This window comes from Salmo salar, chromosome ssa14 (genome assembly GCF_905237065.1).
Source record: "Salmo salar chromosome ssa14, Ssal_v3.1, whole genome shotgun sequence".
In the NCBI taxonomy this organism is placed as follows: domain Eukaryota; kingdom Metazoa; phylum Chordata; class Actinopteri; order Salmoniformes; family Salmonidae; genus Salmo; species Salmo salar.
Window position 1 is genome coordinate 22,153,402 of NC_059455.1, and position 14,416 is coordinate 22,167,817.

The following is a 14,416-nucleotide window of genomic DNA, read 5'->3' on the forward strand; positions in this document are numbered from 1 at the left end:
GTGTATATATATATATATATATATATATATATATGATAAAATCTTGGGTATCTTAATTTATTCATACAATTAACTAATAATATGCATAGTAATGTAAGCTCTTCATATTTGATTGTTACTGTTACCTATAACCAGGACTGGCATTACAAAAATAACATTTCTTTGCAAGCAATTCATATTTTGGGAAACAATTATTGTGATTCATCCTATACTAACATCATTACCCCATAGCAACAGGTGGGATACATACACATACTCTCCGCACCGTTCCCCCACAAACAACCACAAGCTCAGATGTTCAACAGTTGTTCTATTGGGGAGCCCAACTCAAGCGAAGACTTGATGTGTGAATGCATATACAGTTGTAGCTGTTTGAGAAGGCATGCAAAATTGAGCAAGAATGGGGAGATTTGATTAACCAATTACACAAAATGTCTGAGTTAGTTTGAGAAGCCAAAATTAAAATAAGATCAATTTTCGAAATCAAACTTCTGACATTTACATGAATCAGTCCAAGACCACAGCTTCAGGATTTCAGATCAGATGGCATCTCTAACACATGCCTACATGCCATGATCAGTAGGTCAACCTCTATATGAACCCTTGATATGATCAAGGTGTTGAATGCCTCTCTTTCTGTGTTAGATTTCTGTGTGCTATTTTGAGAAGCAAAAGGGGAATGGCTGATCTGCCCCATTTCCTCTGAAAGCTGAAAACTAGGTTTCCATCTTATTCATATTTGGCCCTCATCCACTGAGGAGGCAGTCTTTCAAGTCAATGTGTTTTTGTGAAGTATTGTAGTAATTTCTTGGAAAACTTTTCAAGTAAATGTTTTATATTGATTCTCGCAATTTTTCAGGGCTGGTCTGCTGGACAAAAGTACTATTGTGTTGCAATAGAAATATTTGGAATGCAGAGATAGACTTTTTCAAAGTACATTTCTAAAATAGCACATGTATAAACAATAGGAGTATACTTTATTGCACAAATCTCTTCTGAGATTTTAGAGCTAAAAGGGCAAGAGGCAATTAGTGTCTCTTCCCTTTCTTCTGTTGTGCTGATATAACGCATTCTCCTAGAATGTTTATGCTTAGCAGAATATGTATGCTTGCAACACTTTCCCTCAAATTTGAATCAGTTCAACATTTCCTCTCAGAGAATTTAAATTGTCCAGCTGAATGAGGAATAATTATGTTAAAGGACAAAGTAGAACTAAAACAAATGTCAGTTACTGGAACAGTTATATTAAATGTGATAATGTATTGTGCAAGTGAACCAACGGCTCAGAGTAGTTCTTTTCCCAACAAGATGAATAGCACATTCTGATTCTCCATTAGAATTAAATGAATCTTGTTAATTGTACATGGGGAGTCACAGCCTTCAACAGAGTAATTAGATTTCTCAACTGTGTTAACTGTTGAGAAATAGAGTAAAATAGAATAAAAAGCTAGAAAATCAAAGCAACAAATAATTATTTCCCTCTGACAAAGTAATCATATATCATGGACATATTTCAGATTTAGAATCTGTTTTAGCCACACTTGATATACAGCGGGAGAGGTAATTCTGTCAATAATTAACTTTCTGGAAAATTAAATGAGAATGGCTGATAAATGTCCCTCCCGTCTCATAGCATTATGTCTGACCTGATGTGAGACATGCAACTTCTCTCTTTAATTTCTAGTTAATGTTTTTATATTGACCCTGAAACTAACAGTCCTTTTATTGAACCTGAATTAAACAACTGATGTGAGCTTTTCTGAAAGTGTCTTTCTTTAAATAAGCTGAGGTAGTCTTCATACTGAAGGCCTTTATTGTATTTTGAAAGCTTTACCCATGATTTTTAAAAGAAAGATTACAACGACAGTCACTATGCCAATATAAAATGACAATCACACGTTCAATACCAAAAAGAAACACTGGTCAACAAAACCCATACACTTGAGGACAAAACATCAGTTTAATACAGAATGTGAAATGTTATTGTGGTTAGTTGTATGCGGAGTGAGCGAGGTGGTCAATTACATCAAGTCATCTTACACAAAGCCGGAGCGCCTCAGAACCCTACACCAATATCTCACAATTCACATTTCAGGGCCTGGAAAATCCAACGTTGCCAGACAAGGTTCACTTATTAATCATCTTCCATTATTTTGAAAATTCTTAGTTAACCTCATTATAAAGTCTCCAGATTTCTGCATCAGCATTGTACCTCCTAACGTAAGAATTTGTGAGTGACCATGTTTCATTACTTGTTTTATTGTCTTGGCAGTTCTTGTTGCCTCCAGGATGAGCTGTTACCATGTTACGAGAGCCATAGGGCCCTGGATGCGCTCAGTGGAGTCCCTATAGGCTGTCAGTGCTGCCACCTCACATGGCTCAAAAGCACAATGAGCCAGCAGTAATGTATCTTAAGGGAACGCATCTATCATCCCATAACACCTCCTGGGAGAGCCAGCTTTATATAAGTATCTTCCTGTCTGGATAATGTAAACATCCTTCCCGTTCTTTCCTATTTCCTCTCACCAAATGAAGGCCTATGAAAGAAGAGATTCCCCAATCTGCAAGACGTGCTGCTTTGCTATCTTGTTTTAAAGTTGTACATTTTTTACAAACCACATTAAATTGCGTTTTATCTATTCATGTAACCATTATTTCAATAGGATATCTATTAAGTTGCAAACCTCGTCCGTTAGAGAAAACTGGCAAGACCATAGCCCGCTGCAGCAGCAGCTCTTTCTTTGACAATCACCATTGCTAGATTCTGCAGGGAATTTAAGCATCCTTGGCCCTGTGACCCTCACATTCAATTTATTCATAGGCATGGGGGCTCTTCGAAACTAAAATCACATATCTTTACATATTTCACAGGCATAGTAAATACATGCTGTGTAGTTATCATGTCAATGGCACTTACAGAATCGGATTCTCCCTGCACAACACTTGAACTCAGGAAACATAAAAAATGACAGAACATATCAGGCTTGCTATTCAAATAGGACAAAGCCCCTTCACTCCAGAAAGTAACAGCAAGGATGACTGAGTTTGCTTTAGCAGGAATTTTTCAGTGCACCACCCGTAGGGCAGCTGTGACCAGGCAGAGAGGGGGAACATCAGCCTTCCTCTATATAACCCAGTTGGTGTTCCCTATTTGTAATGTGCAGACTTGCACACCTACTTTCTCCCTGGGTGTCCTTTAAAAAGATCAGTGAACATATCAAAAGGCCTTGGCAGCACAATTGGGGGAAGCCTCATTTATGTCCATTGACGGCTGAGGTGTTGGTCGGACAATATTGCACACACGCACATGCACACACACGCAATTTGCCTGCTCGGCAACCTTTCAAACAGTGCTGTCTGTGCTCTCTGCCTGATTCCATCACAGATCTGCAGGCCCTTTTCTGCCCAGCTGCTCTTCCCATGCTGACATTGGAGTTAGCCAATGTCAGCTACATGTGGGGCAGAGGAGGCAGAGAAAGAGGCCAAACTTGACCGACAGAGTAGATACACTCATAATGCAGCACTGAGGCTTGCTAAAAGCCTAAGCATGGTTAATGGCCCCTATACACAGACTGAGTGATATTTATTACACAGCCTGAGATAGAGTAGAACAACTAGCAGGGATTCATTCAAACACGGATTGCAGGGGGAAAATAAAGATATAACAGATACATTTAGAAAACTTAAGCAATATTGCAATTGCATAAATGGATGACTCATGTCTCCCCTGAAAAGATAACTATCTGTAAGAATCTGCATTCAAGTTCCTTGTCTTAGTCATTTTTGACACTGTCCCAGGGCATGTTGTGATGCGTCCCACTTCTGTCAGAAAGCTACACCTATCCTGTCTAGCCATTCTCTGTGCATCTGCAATGAAACCTATCGTTTCAAGTTGGACGAGAAGAAAACTCAAGCAGATTTCTGAATTCATTGTTTTCCAAGAGATGAAAGTCAGTTCGGTCGGTAAAGAAATCCACCTTGTAGGGCGATACATCTTTCAACATGCCCACAGTCAAGTAGCATTAGCAGCACAGCAGGAAAAAATGCCCCCACTAATCTGGAGCTATAATTTGACTGAGGTGAATGTACAGTACCACCATGGAGAGAGCATGGAGCAATAAAATAAAATAGGCCTGGATGTGTGATGGAGGAAAGTGAGGGACAGGAAAGGGTCAGAGTACAAATATATTCCAAACTGAGGAAATTACAATTTTAAATGCAGGAATATCAGATCCAGCACATCACACTTGATATTACATTTAGAATAATTATAATGCTTTTGAAAAGATAGAGATGTTGAAAAATACATGGATGGGATATGGAAGTGCTTTTTGTCTCTTGCTTGGTATGGTATGGTTCATCAGAGTACAGTGCAGCATGGACAATCACAGTGCAGTGCAGTACAGTATCATTCTAAGAAAGCTGTGGCACAGTAGACTCTGGGGCCTTTCAGAACAGGTGTATATATACTGAGATCATGTGACAGATCATGTGACACCTAGATTGCACACAGGTGGACTTTATTTAACTAATTATGTGACTTCTGAAGGTAATTGGTTGCACCAGATCTTATTTAGGGGCTTCATAGCAAAGGGGGTGTATACTTTTCAGTTTTTTATTTTTTAGATTTATTTTTTATCTTTTCATTTCACTTCACTAATTTGGACTATTTTGTGTATGTCCAATACATGAAATACAAATACAAATACATTTAAATTAAAGGCTGTAATGAAACAAAGTAGGAAAAAGGCCAAGGGTGGTGAATACTTTTGCAAGGCACAGTACACACACACACACACCTCGCCTCTAGATTCTCACCTGTAGATCTTATAGCGTGTGGAGAAACCTTGCTGGAAGCGTTCTTTGAACTCTGTGTATTCAGGACAACGGTGGAAAGGTCCCTTCTCGGACAGCAGCCAATCCAGTTGGCCGCCACTCTGACGTCCAGTGCTGGCAGCAGTGAGTGAGGGGTTCTTACTCTGCTGCCCCTCAGCCAGGGCCAGAACCCAGCCGAGGTGGCCCAGCACTGTCCACTGCCATAGAAGCATCAACAGCAACCATCTAACAGCTGCAGCACTCGGCCAACGCATCACCATCTTCCTGTTTGGCACCCGGGACCAGCATTCTTCTACTAATCCCTCCTGACCTATAAAGGGAAAGAGAGACAACATGTTTTTGGGCTCAATTCAGAGGAAAACTTGAAAGAAAATAAAAACTTGGACACTGTTCTTGACAGTATCACTTTATGATACTTTAGCTGATGTATCAGCCTCACAGCCTTCGTCAGAGCTTCTCTTAGGGATCAATTTAATCAAACACACATGCAGTAACTTTCTTTTTCAGAGCCAAAAACCTAATACTACAACTGGCTAGACTTCCCTCCCAGGTCGATGCATTCAATGTTGGCCTGTACTAACTATACTGTAAGAGCCTTTCTTCGGCTAGCTTTGGAATGCTATAAACCTGCTTTAGGCCTCAGTTCAATCAAATACACACTGTGGTATTTTATGTGGTAGCGCTCCCAGGGCCAGATTAAGAAATCATAGGCCCCAGGGATTTGTTGAAGCGGATCTGCAACACCCATTTAAGACAATTTATGTTTCGTTAATTTTGGGAGATACTGTACCTGTATGTGCTTGTGATCAAACTTAATCCACGGTTATTTTTTATAAACTACTGATCCTCTGGGGCTTAATTATGCTCTCTGGTGTGTTTTGAACATTGAGAGCGGGCTCCTGTGGTTGGATCCAAAATTATAGTAATAAAAAAAGAATGTTATTTTTATTTATGTATTTTTGCATCATGGAGCCAGCCCCTGACTCACACAATTGACCAGTCACATGAATTTATTATGAAGTTTTTTATAATGAATCAGTTACCCAATCAAGGCAGGGCATCCCAGTTACCCACATGAGCCCCCTACCTCCTCTCCTACCCCATCTGATGATTAGCAGATCGGCAGCAGCAGGCTGTTTACACTTATTGAGAGGGTTCCTGAGTCTTCCTGTGGTTGGCAGCTATAGTAAAAATATATAAAACGTACAGTGCATTGGGAAAAGATTCAGACCCCTTGACTTTTTCCACATTTTGTTACTTTACAGCCTTATTCTAAAATTGATTAAAACGTTTTTCCCCCGATCAATCTACACACAATAACCCATAATGACAAAGAAAAAACAGTTTTTATTAGATTTTTTCAAATGTGTAAAAAAGAAAAACTGAAATATCAATTTACATAAGTATTCTGACCATTAACTCAGTACTTTGTTGAAGCACCTTTGGCAGTGATTACAGCCTCGGGTATTCTTGGGTATGACACTACAAGCTTAGCACACCTGTATTTGGGGAGTTTCTCCCATTCTTCTCTGCAGATCCTCTTAAGCTCTGTCAGGTTGGATGAGGAGCATAGCTACACAGCTATTTTCAGGTCTCTCCAGAGATGTTCGATTGGGTTCAAGTCCGTGCTCTGGCTGGGCCACTCAAGGTCATTCAGACACATGTCCCAAAGCCACTGCTGCAGTGTCTTGGCTGTGTGCATAGGATCGTTGTCTTGATGGAAGGTGAACAAAAAAAACATGTCTATGGCATGATGCTGCCCCACCATGCTTCACCGTAGGGATGCTGGCAGGTTTCCTCCAGACGTGACACTTGGCATTCAGGCCAAATAATTCAATCTTGGTTTCATCAGACCAGATATTCCTGTTTCTCATGGTCTGAGAGTCCTTTAGGTGCCTTTTGGCAAACTCCAATCGGGCTGTCATGTGCCTTTTACTGAGGAGTGGCTTCTGTCTGGCCACTCTACAATAAAGGCCTGAATGGTGGAGTGTTACAGAGATGGTTGTCCTTCTGGAAGGTTGTCCCATCTCCACAGAGGAACTCTGGACCTGTGTCAGAGTGACCATCGGGTTCTTGGTTACCTCCCTGACCAAGGCCCTTCTCCCCCGATTGCTCAGTTTAGCCGGGTGGCCAGCTCTGGGAAGAGTCTTGGTAGTTCCAAACTTCTTCCATTGAAGAATGATGGAGGCCACTGTATTCTTTGGGACCAGAATTCTTTTGGTACCCTTCCCCCAGATCTGTGCCTCGACACAATCCTGTCTCGGAGCTCTACAGACAATTCCTTTAACCTCATGGCTTGGTTTTTGCTCTGACATACACTGTCAACTGTGGGACCTTATATAGACAGGTGTGTGCCTTTCCAAATCATGTCCAATCAATTGAATTTACCAGTTGGACTCCAATCACGTTGTAGAAACATCTCCAGGTTGATCAATGGAAACAGGATGTACCTGAGCTCAATTTTGGGTCTCATAGCAAAGGGTCTGAATACTTATGTAAATAAGGTATCTGTTTGTTATTTTTAATACATTTGCAAAACTTTCTTAAAACCTCTTTTCACTTTGTCATTATGGGGTATTGTGTGTAGATTAATGAGGGGGAAACAATTATTTCATCCAATTTAGAATAAGGCTGTAACGTAACAAAATGTGGAAAATGTCAAGGGGTCTGAATACTTTCCAAATGCACTGTATATAATATATACTGTATATATAATTAACAACTGTATATATAATTTATACAGTATGTATTTCCTTTAGACATGCTTGAAGGGGGGGGTAAATTACGTTTTGTTTTTATATTAATAAGTTACTGTAGTGTTGAATATGCAGTGCACAATCAAACTTTTAGGGACAAGAATAGAACAAGATTGAACAAACTATACACAATGCCGCAGATGTCTCAAGTTTTGAGGGAATCTGACATGCTGACTGCATGAATGTCCACCAGAGCTGTTGCCAGATACTTTTATGTTAATTTCTCTACCATAAGCCGCCTCCAACATTATTTTAGAGAATTTGGCACTATGTCCAATTGACCTCACAATAGCAGACCATGTGTATGGCATCATGGGATGAGCGGTTTGCTAATGTCAATGTTGTGAACAGAGTGCCCCATGGTTGTGGTGGGGTTATGGTATGGGCAGGCATAAGCTACGGACAACGAACACAATTGCATTTTATCGATGTAAATTTGAATCCACAGAAATACCATGATGAGATCCTGAGGCCCATTGTGAGGCCATACTGTATATCCATATATTCGGGCCTAATGAATTTATTTAAATTGACTGATTTCCTCATTTGAACTGTAATTCAGTAAAATCTTTGACATTGTTGCATGTTGCATTTATATTTTTGTTCAATATAATATATGCATTACGTTCCTTTTGTCCTTTGTTTCCCCCTCCTTTCTGCTCAACTGTTCCACTGTAAAAGTTATCTGCTTAAAGCTTTCCTCACATAAAACAGATGTCAGTTCGGTAACACTTTACAATAAGTTGCTCTCTAGCTTGGTCTACCTGTGTAGTAACTTTGTAATTTCTTAAATCACATTCATGCATTAACAATGATAGTTTAACAATTAGTTTGTGCAGTAATTGCATATGGTAGCAATGTTCATCCTCCAATACTGTTAAGGAATAATCATAGACTTTTTATATTTCAAGGAAACTTAACCATAGAACACCCACCACTGTTCCTTCTGCTGTGAAGTGAACACCTTACATCTCACATGTTTCTCACTGTCTTGCAATGTGAAAGATAAATCTGTCTGTAGGATTTTAAAAAGCATGTAATGTGAACCTGTACTTGAAGCACCTGCATTCCAACTGATTAGAATCCATCCATTATTTCAAAAACTAAGAGGATACAACATATACCTTAGGTCGAGAATGAATCACTATGAAATAATAATGAGTACTTTATTTCACCTTTGTGCATCACATTAGTTAATAATTAAAACCTAATTTGACCTATCATCTGCCTGCCCAGTCATCAAGACAAGGCCCGTCTTAAACAGTATCCCTTTACATTTTAGTCATTTAGTAGACGCTCTTATCCAAAGCGATTTACAGTTAGTGTATGAGGGGTGCTGTGGGGTAATTTAAGATACTCTTTGAAGAGGTAGGGTTATTGCACACTGCACAGTGCACACTCCACTGGGGAGGAAGACCCATCTGCATCCCAAATGGCACCCTATTCCCTAAATAGTGCACTACTTTTGACCAGAGCCCTGTGACTCTTGTCAAAAGTAGTGCATTTTATAGGAAATAGGATGCCACTTGGGGTGGATCCACCGTAAAGATTAGAAGCTGCAGGAAACAGCTGTGGTATCTGCTGCTGCTTCCACTTCTCCTTTCATTCTGTATCATCCCTCCATCCCTCCCTTTCTTGCCTGTTTCCCTGTATTGGCCATACCCTTTACAGCCAAAACTCCATCAGAACTTTCTATTTCGACAGTTGAACTTTGCAGTTGTAAGCAGGATATTAGATTTGAATGACATTTCATATGCTGAATCCAACTGTAAATTCAACTTTAGCATAAATAAAATATGACTTGCTGTGTCGTTTTTCTCACACGATACGGTTACAGATGAAATCATCTCCTGTATGATGGTAGTCATCTCATGAAGCTACAGTAGAGGGAAATACGAGCCACAACCGATTCATACAAATTCTAGCGCTGACTTTCCAACATTGCTTGAAATTTGCCTTTCAAATGAGTCTAAGTTCTGAAAGCAACACCTCTTACTGAGATGTCCATACCAGGCTTGCTTATTGCTCCACTGTTGAAGTTCTTCCTAATTATAAAAAGAATACAACACCCTAAAAAAAGCCAGTGAGATAATGGAGGAAATACTGAATTTAGCCTTGACATTTAATATTAATCTTGCATAAATCAAGTACTTTCCTATTTACCCTTTCTACCCAAGAGGAAAACCAAGGAGAAGACACGAATGTCTTGAATTCAGTATGAAGGTACGAGGGCACACAGGTGGAATAGAAAACCATTTTACCGTCTCGCACTTAGAAATAAAATTTCAGACAAGTATGGTCTGGGGAACTGGGTTACTTTTGTGCCATTCACATTTGTTGCATTCACCACATTTTGAAGGTGGGTAATGTTCACAGTTGCTAACACCCCTGAATAGAACACGCGCACCCACTCACGCACGCATGCATGCACACACACATGGGCCCACATAAGCACACAGGCATACACTGCTCTTCAAATCGGCAAGGACCATACATTAAGAGAAAGGCTGCAGATAGTGTGCTTTTTCATTGCTTCATAATAAATAGCATAAGGCACAGTATCAGGCTGACCATCCACAAAGTATAAGTATGCTATACCTGTAAGTTATACCCAGTAATGTGTGCATGGCAATGAGTGCAGCTGTGAGTCCTTATTGAATCTGACTTAATAAGGGTTTGTGAGTGTGGGCCAACACCTGCCTCCTGGCCGGGCCCAGCAAAGCAGGTGTAGTCCCATTACCAGAAGGCCAGATGTTCTCTTGAACTCAGCTACTCATACTCAGTGTTTTAACTACTCAGCAACACTGCCAGCTGTCCCACAATATTTCTCTATCGCTTCTTGCTGAGGGTGGATTTCTATCTGCGCTAAAAGAGTATTCATAGTACCGGGTTGGTGGGTTTGTACTATGGCTCAATTATAAAAACTGGCAGCCAAGGCAGAACTTTCCATCAGTTCCAGCCTGGCAATTTGCTTAAGCGTGGTTTGATGAAAGGATGAGAGCAATTATCAGGAGTACACCTCCTACGCTATGGTAAGCCAAACAGCTGTCATAGATCTTGGTTACGCAAGATTTGTGTCCCTATGCGTCGAGCTGCATCGCACCGATAGCATCGTGATTCCAACTCAAAAGCTATACTCTATGTGTTTAACCATGCGAGACATCCCACTCATTCGAGGAGAAGCAAAGACAGACCAGGTCCCTGAGATGCACATGATATTGCTTTTTTTCATAAGAAAAATCGACCATTGCCAAATAAACATACCCTGCATCAAGCTGTGGGATGTTTTTTAGTGAATATCAGAATCTTGTTGGATGTCGCCAAGCAGCGAAACAGCACAGATCTTCCTGATTATAGTTCTTAAAGGTCAAACATCTTGCTCAGTAACCTCTACATATCAATATTTTATGAGCAGATTCTTTCTAACCATGAAGATTATTAAAATCTCATCCTTCCAGTAAAAGTTTGCCCCCAGGTAACTGTTTTGCAAGATGTAATATAAATAAACAAAAGCCATAATCCTGAAAATGAAAAAGCCTTAATTAAAAAGCGTAAGCATAGCAAGTTAATCAGCTAAAACAATTAGGAGGGTGTGAAAAAGCATGAATGTAAAAAATAATCGGATTCTCAGCCACACCTCATTGTTCAGGGCACTTAAAAGTGAGGTGCCACACATATTTTAACAGGAAAGCAGGTGCTTACCTCTTACCTGCACATTAATAACTGTTAGATCTTCATCAGGGTCCTCCAACGGAGCCAAAGTTACGCAAACAACCATATGGGCAATTAGGACCCATCAATACCTGCAAAATGTATATAGCACTTGATAATTAAGAAACACCAATCTGTCTTTCGGAGCATCATATTTTCCAGCTGTTTGATTTGAAGAAAATCCCAAAGTACCAAAGGATCGATGATGTGTTATTGCTTCACCTTTCCAGCTGCCGTCCTTTCTCCATAAAGACAACGCCATGTAGTGTTAATTGCCTATACATCACATAGCCCAGATAATTACCCAAGCTGCTTACTATGGGTAACACTGCCTCCATAAAAAGTCCATCTGCATATTGCAACAACTCTATATTAGTTTGTTGACTAATCCCCCAATAGGTCCACACTGACTTGGGAGTTTGTGGAATTCCTGCCAAGAACAATACACCCACATTTGGTAATTGAGAGCACAGCAGGGCCTCATTTCGAATTGCCTCTGTAAGCTTTAATTATATACAGTATCTATTGAAGGAAATATCCATGAAGGTGGGATACACGTTTTAATAAACAACCCATGAAAACATAATTAATCAAAAGCTAAATTAAATCGTAATGCATTTCACAATGTGAAACATTTTCAGTGATGCAACTGTCAACCTTGTCTCGTTACTATGCCGAAAACATGTAACGAACCGTATTCAATGCTGTGCATTGTCATGGTAATTGCTTTCAGTGGTAAAAGTTAATCAAGGCCAATTGCAAGGCCACAATTGAAGTAGGTGTCACTAGTGTTTATGTAGAATCCATTTCAGAACAGCCATGGCTTGATGGCTAGCTTTGAAGGGTTGATGAGATCTTATTTTTAAGAAAAGCCACAAGGAGCTCTTGTGCTTCTCTGTTGATATTTGCATTACATATTCAGATTAATTATATAAAGCTATTAGCTATTTGAACATCTAAGCCTATCATTTGAAAATCACTGAACAACAACTCATTACCTTTTAGGGGACATCAATTCTATTTGATTCAAGTAAGAGCATTGAGAGAGATGGCACGGTACAAGTCCCTTGTTCTCCAAAGGAGAAACCGAACAGAACAGTTTGATTGATATTTCTCATCTCCTCTAAAACACAGCTGTGATGCATTAACACACTACATTCAGCTCATTGAATAGAGATTTAAGAACTTCTCTCAGCCATAGCAGATGCACTGCCATCTCTGGGGCCTCAAAAATGTCTCACTGCAAGTAGATTCAAAATCATCTTAATGATCTATCTTTTTCACCTTGGAGATTTCGATAACATCATTTGTTAGCGTTTTCATGTAGCCATAGCAACTGAAACTGTAATTATATTACGGAGGCATTCATTATAATTCTCAGTGTGGCCGAGGAATACAAAAAAGTTAATGCCCGTATTAATGCATAATGTTCAGCAATCATATTTCCTATAGAAATGGAGACAACAGAGGTACAGTAGTACACTAGCTATGTATGAAAATCCCCAAACTACAGTACTTTGTATATAATTATTATTTGGTGACATTCAGCTGTAAGGAGAAAATGATATTGGCTGTTTAACTTACCGTGCCATCTCTCTCAATGCTCTTACTTGAATCAAATAGAATTCTCAAATGTACTTCTGCACTTTTTCTGCCCAATAGTTTTTTTTTACCTTCTATACATACTTCTTATATAAATGCCCATAAAGCACAGCACCAAGCACCAAGCACCATAACAGTTGGATTGCCAACTCTGAAAACTTTAGAGAAGAAAGCAAACCACTTGTTCCACAAAACCGGAATTCATTGCCTTACATTTCTTGAAAACCCCGTTTGAACCTTTGTAAAACTCTCCACACAACTTTGCACTCCAGTCTTGTTGAGTCTGAATGGGAACATAGGGGAGGTTTGAAAGGTTAACAGAAGACCAATAATAAAATGTAACACAAAAGCAGAAAGTGTTTCCTGGCTGGCTCTTCTTTGTGTGTGCACGTTTTTCTGTGTTTGTGTGTGTCGTGTGTGCGTTAGAGAGATAGCGAATGCAGAAATAATTTAAGGCGTTCCTCTTTTCAATAAATCCATAACCATGAATCAGTGCCCACGACTCAACAATACCAGATGATTTTACTGATTTGTAAAGTCTGAAGCAATCTAAAGCCAGAGGTAACTGTAGATTAGAGCTACTGTACTGTATCATATACATATTTTTGGCTAATATTTTCGCTGTGAGGGATAGATACAGTATATAGTCATATATATTGTTTTGCTTTTTAAGCTGATGTCATGTAAGTACAGAGTTTTGATGTATTTTTGATTTTGCTCTGTTACCATGGTTGTTTATCATGCTTCAAAACTGTTGAGTTGAGAGTGAGGTGTTTGTGAAGTTGATGTAATTCTTGCCCCCAGCTTGCATGCTCACCCACCCCTGCTGATGTAGACTGTGTGAGCAGCATGCAATACATAAAATATGTCTCTGGTCTGCTATCTCATTCTCAACCTTGGAATTCATGCAGAATATGGAGCCCAGAGATCTGCTTATCATCTCTTATCATCTTCACAATTCTGCAGACAGTGTTACTGTTTATGTTCCAACAGACATGGAGCAAGGGAACTACAGCATCTGATGATGCCAATGTGTAGTGACTGATTCCATCTCTGCTGTGGACACACCCTGCTAATACTTTTATGGTCAGGTTGGTGTCATGAATTTTAATCAGACATATCTCGTGATACTTCTGGAGTAAAGGAGACTCATATCCTTCCGAGCATGTTTTAGAGAGGCGGAAGTAGTGCTTTCTTTTAGGGAAGTGATCGTGATCGTCAGCTAGAGACTACAGCCATAGACAGGTGGGATCTACAGTATTAGAGCAGGGTTCCCCAATAGGCAGCCCGCGGTCATTTTATTTGGCCCCCCAAGTTTTCAGAGCAAAACAAATAAATTGTATTAATGAATTAATTAAAATAATTTGTTGTTGGACATAAGACTGCAAAATCACAAGGAAATCAGCTCAAAGTGGTTTTAACTTAGGAAATCTATTCCCAAATACCCCCACGCATAAATAAAGAGGCATATACGATAGTATACTAATGGAATCAAGGTTTGAAATGATTCT

General features: G+C 39.6%; 1 protein-coding gene across 1 annotated transcript in view; it reads right to left on the minus strand.

Annotated features, from left to right (window-relative positions):
- The window catches only part of LOC106569071 (BMP/retinoic acid-inducible neural-specific protein 3-like), a 104,432-nt gene that overhangs the window by 66,509 nt on the left and 23,507 nt on the right, over positions 1-14,416 (minus strand). The window contains exon 2 of the mRNA XM_014140029.2: positions 4,819-5,146. Coding sequence (XP_013995504.1) covers positions 4,819-5,096 — 278 coding nt within the window. The 5' untranslated portion in view covers positions 5,097-5,146. The remainder of the gene's footprint in view (positions 1-4,818; positions 5,147-14,416) is intronic.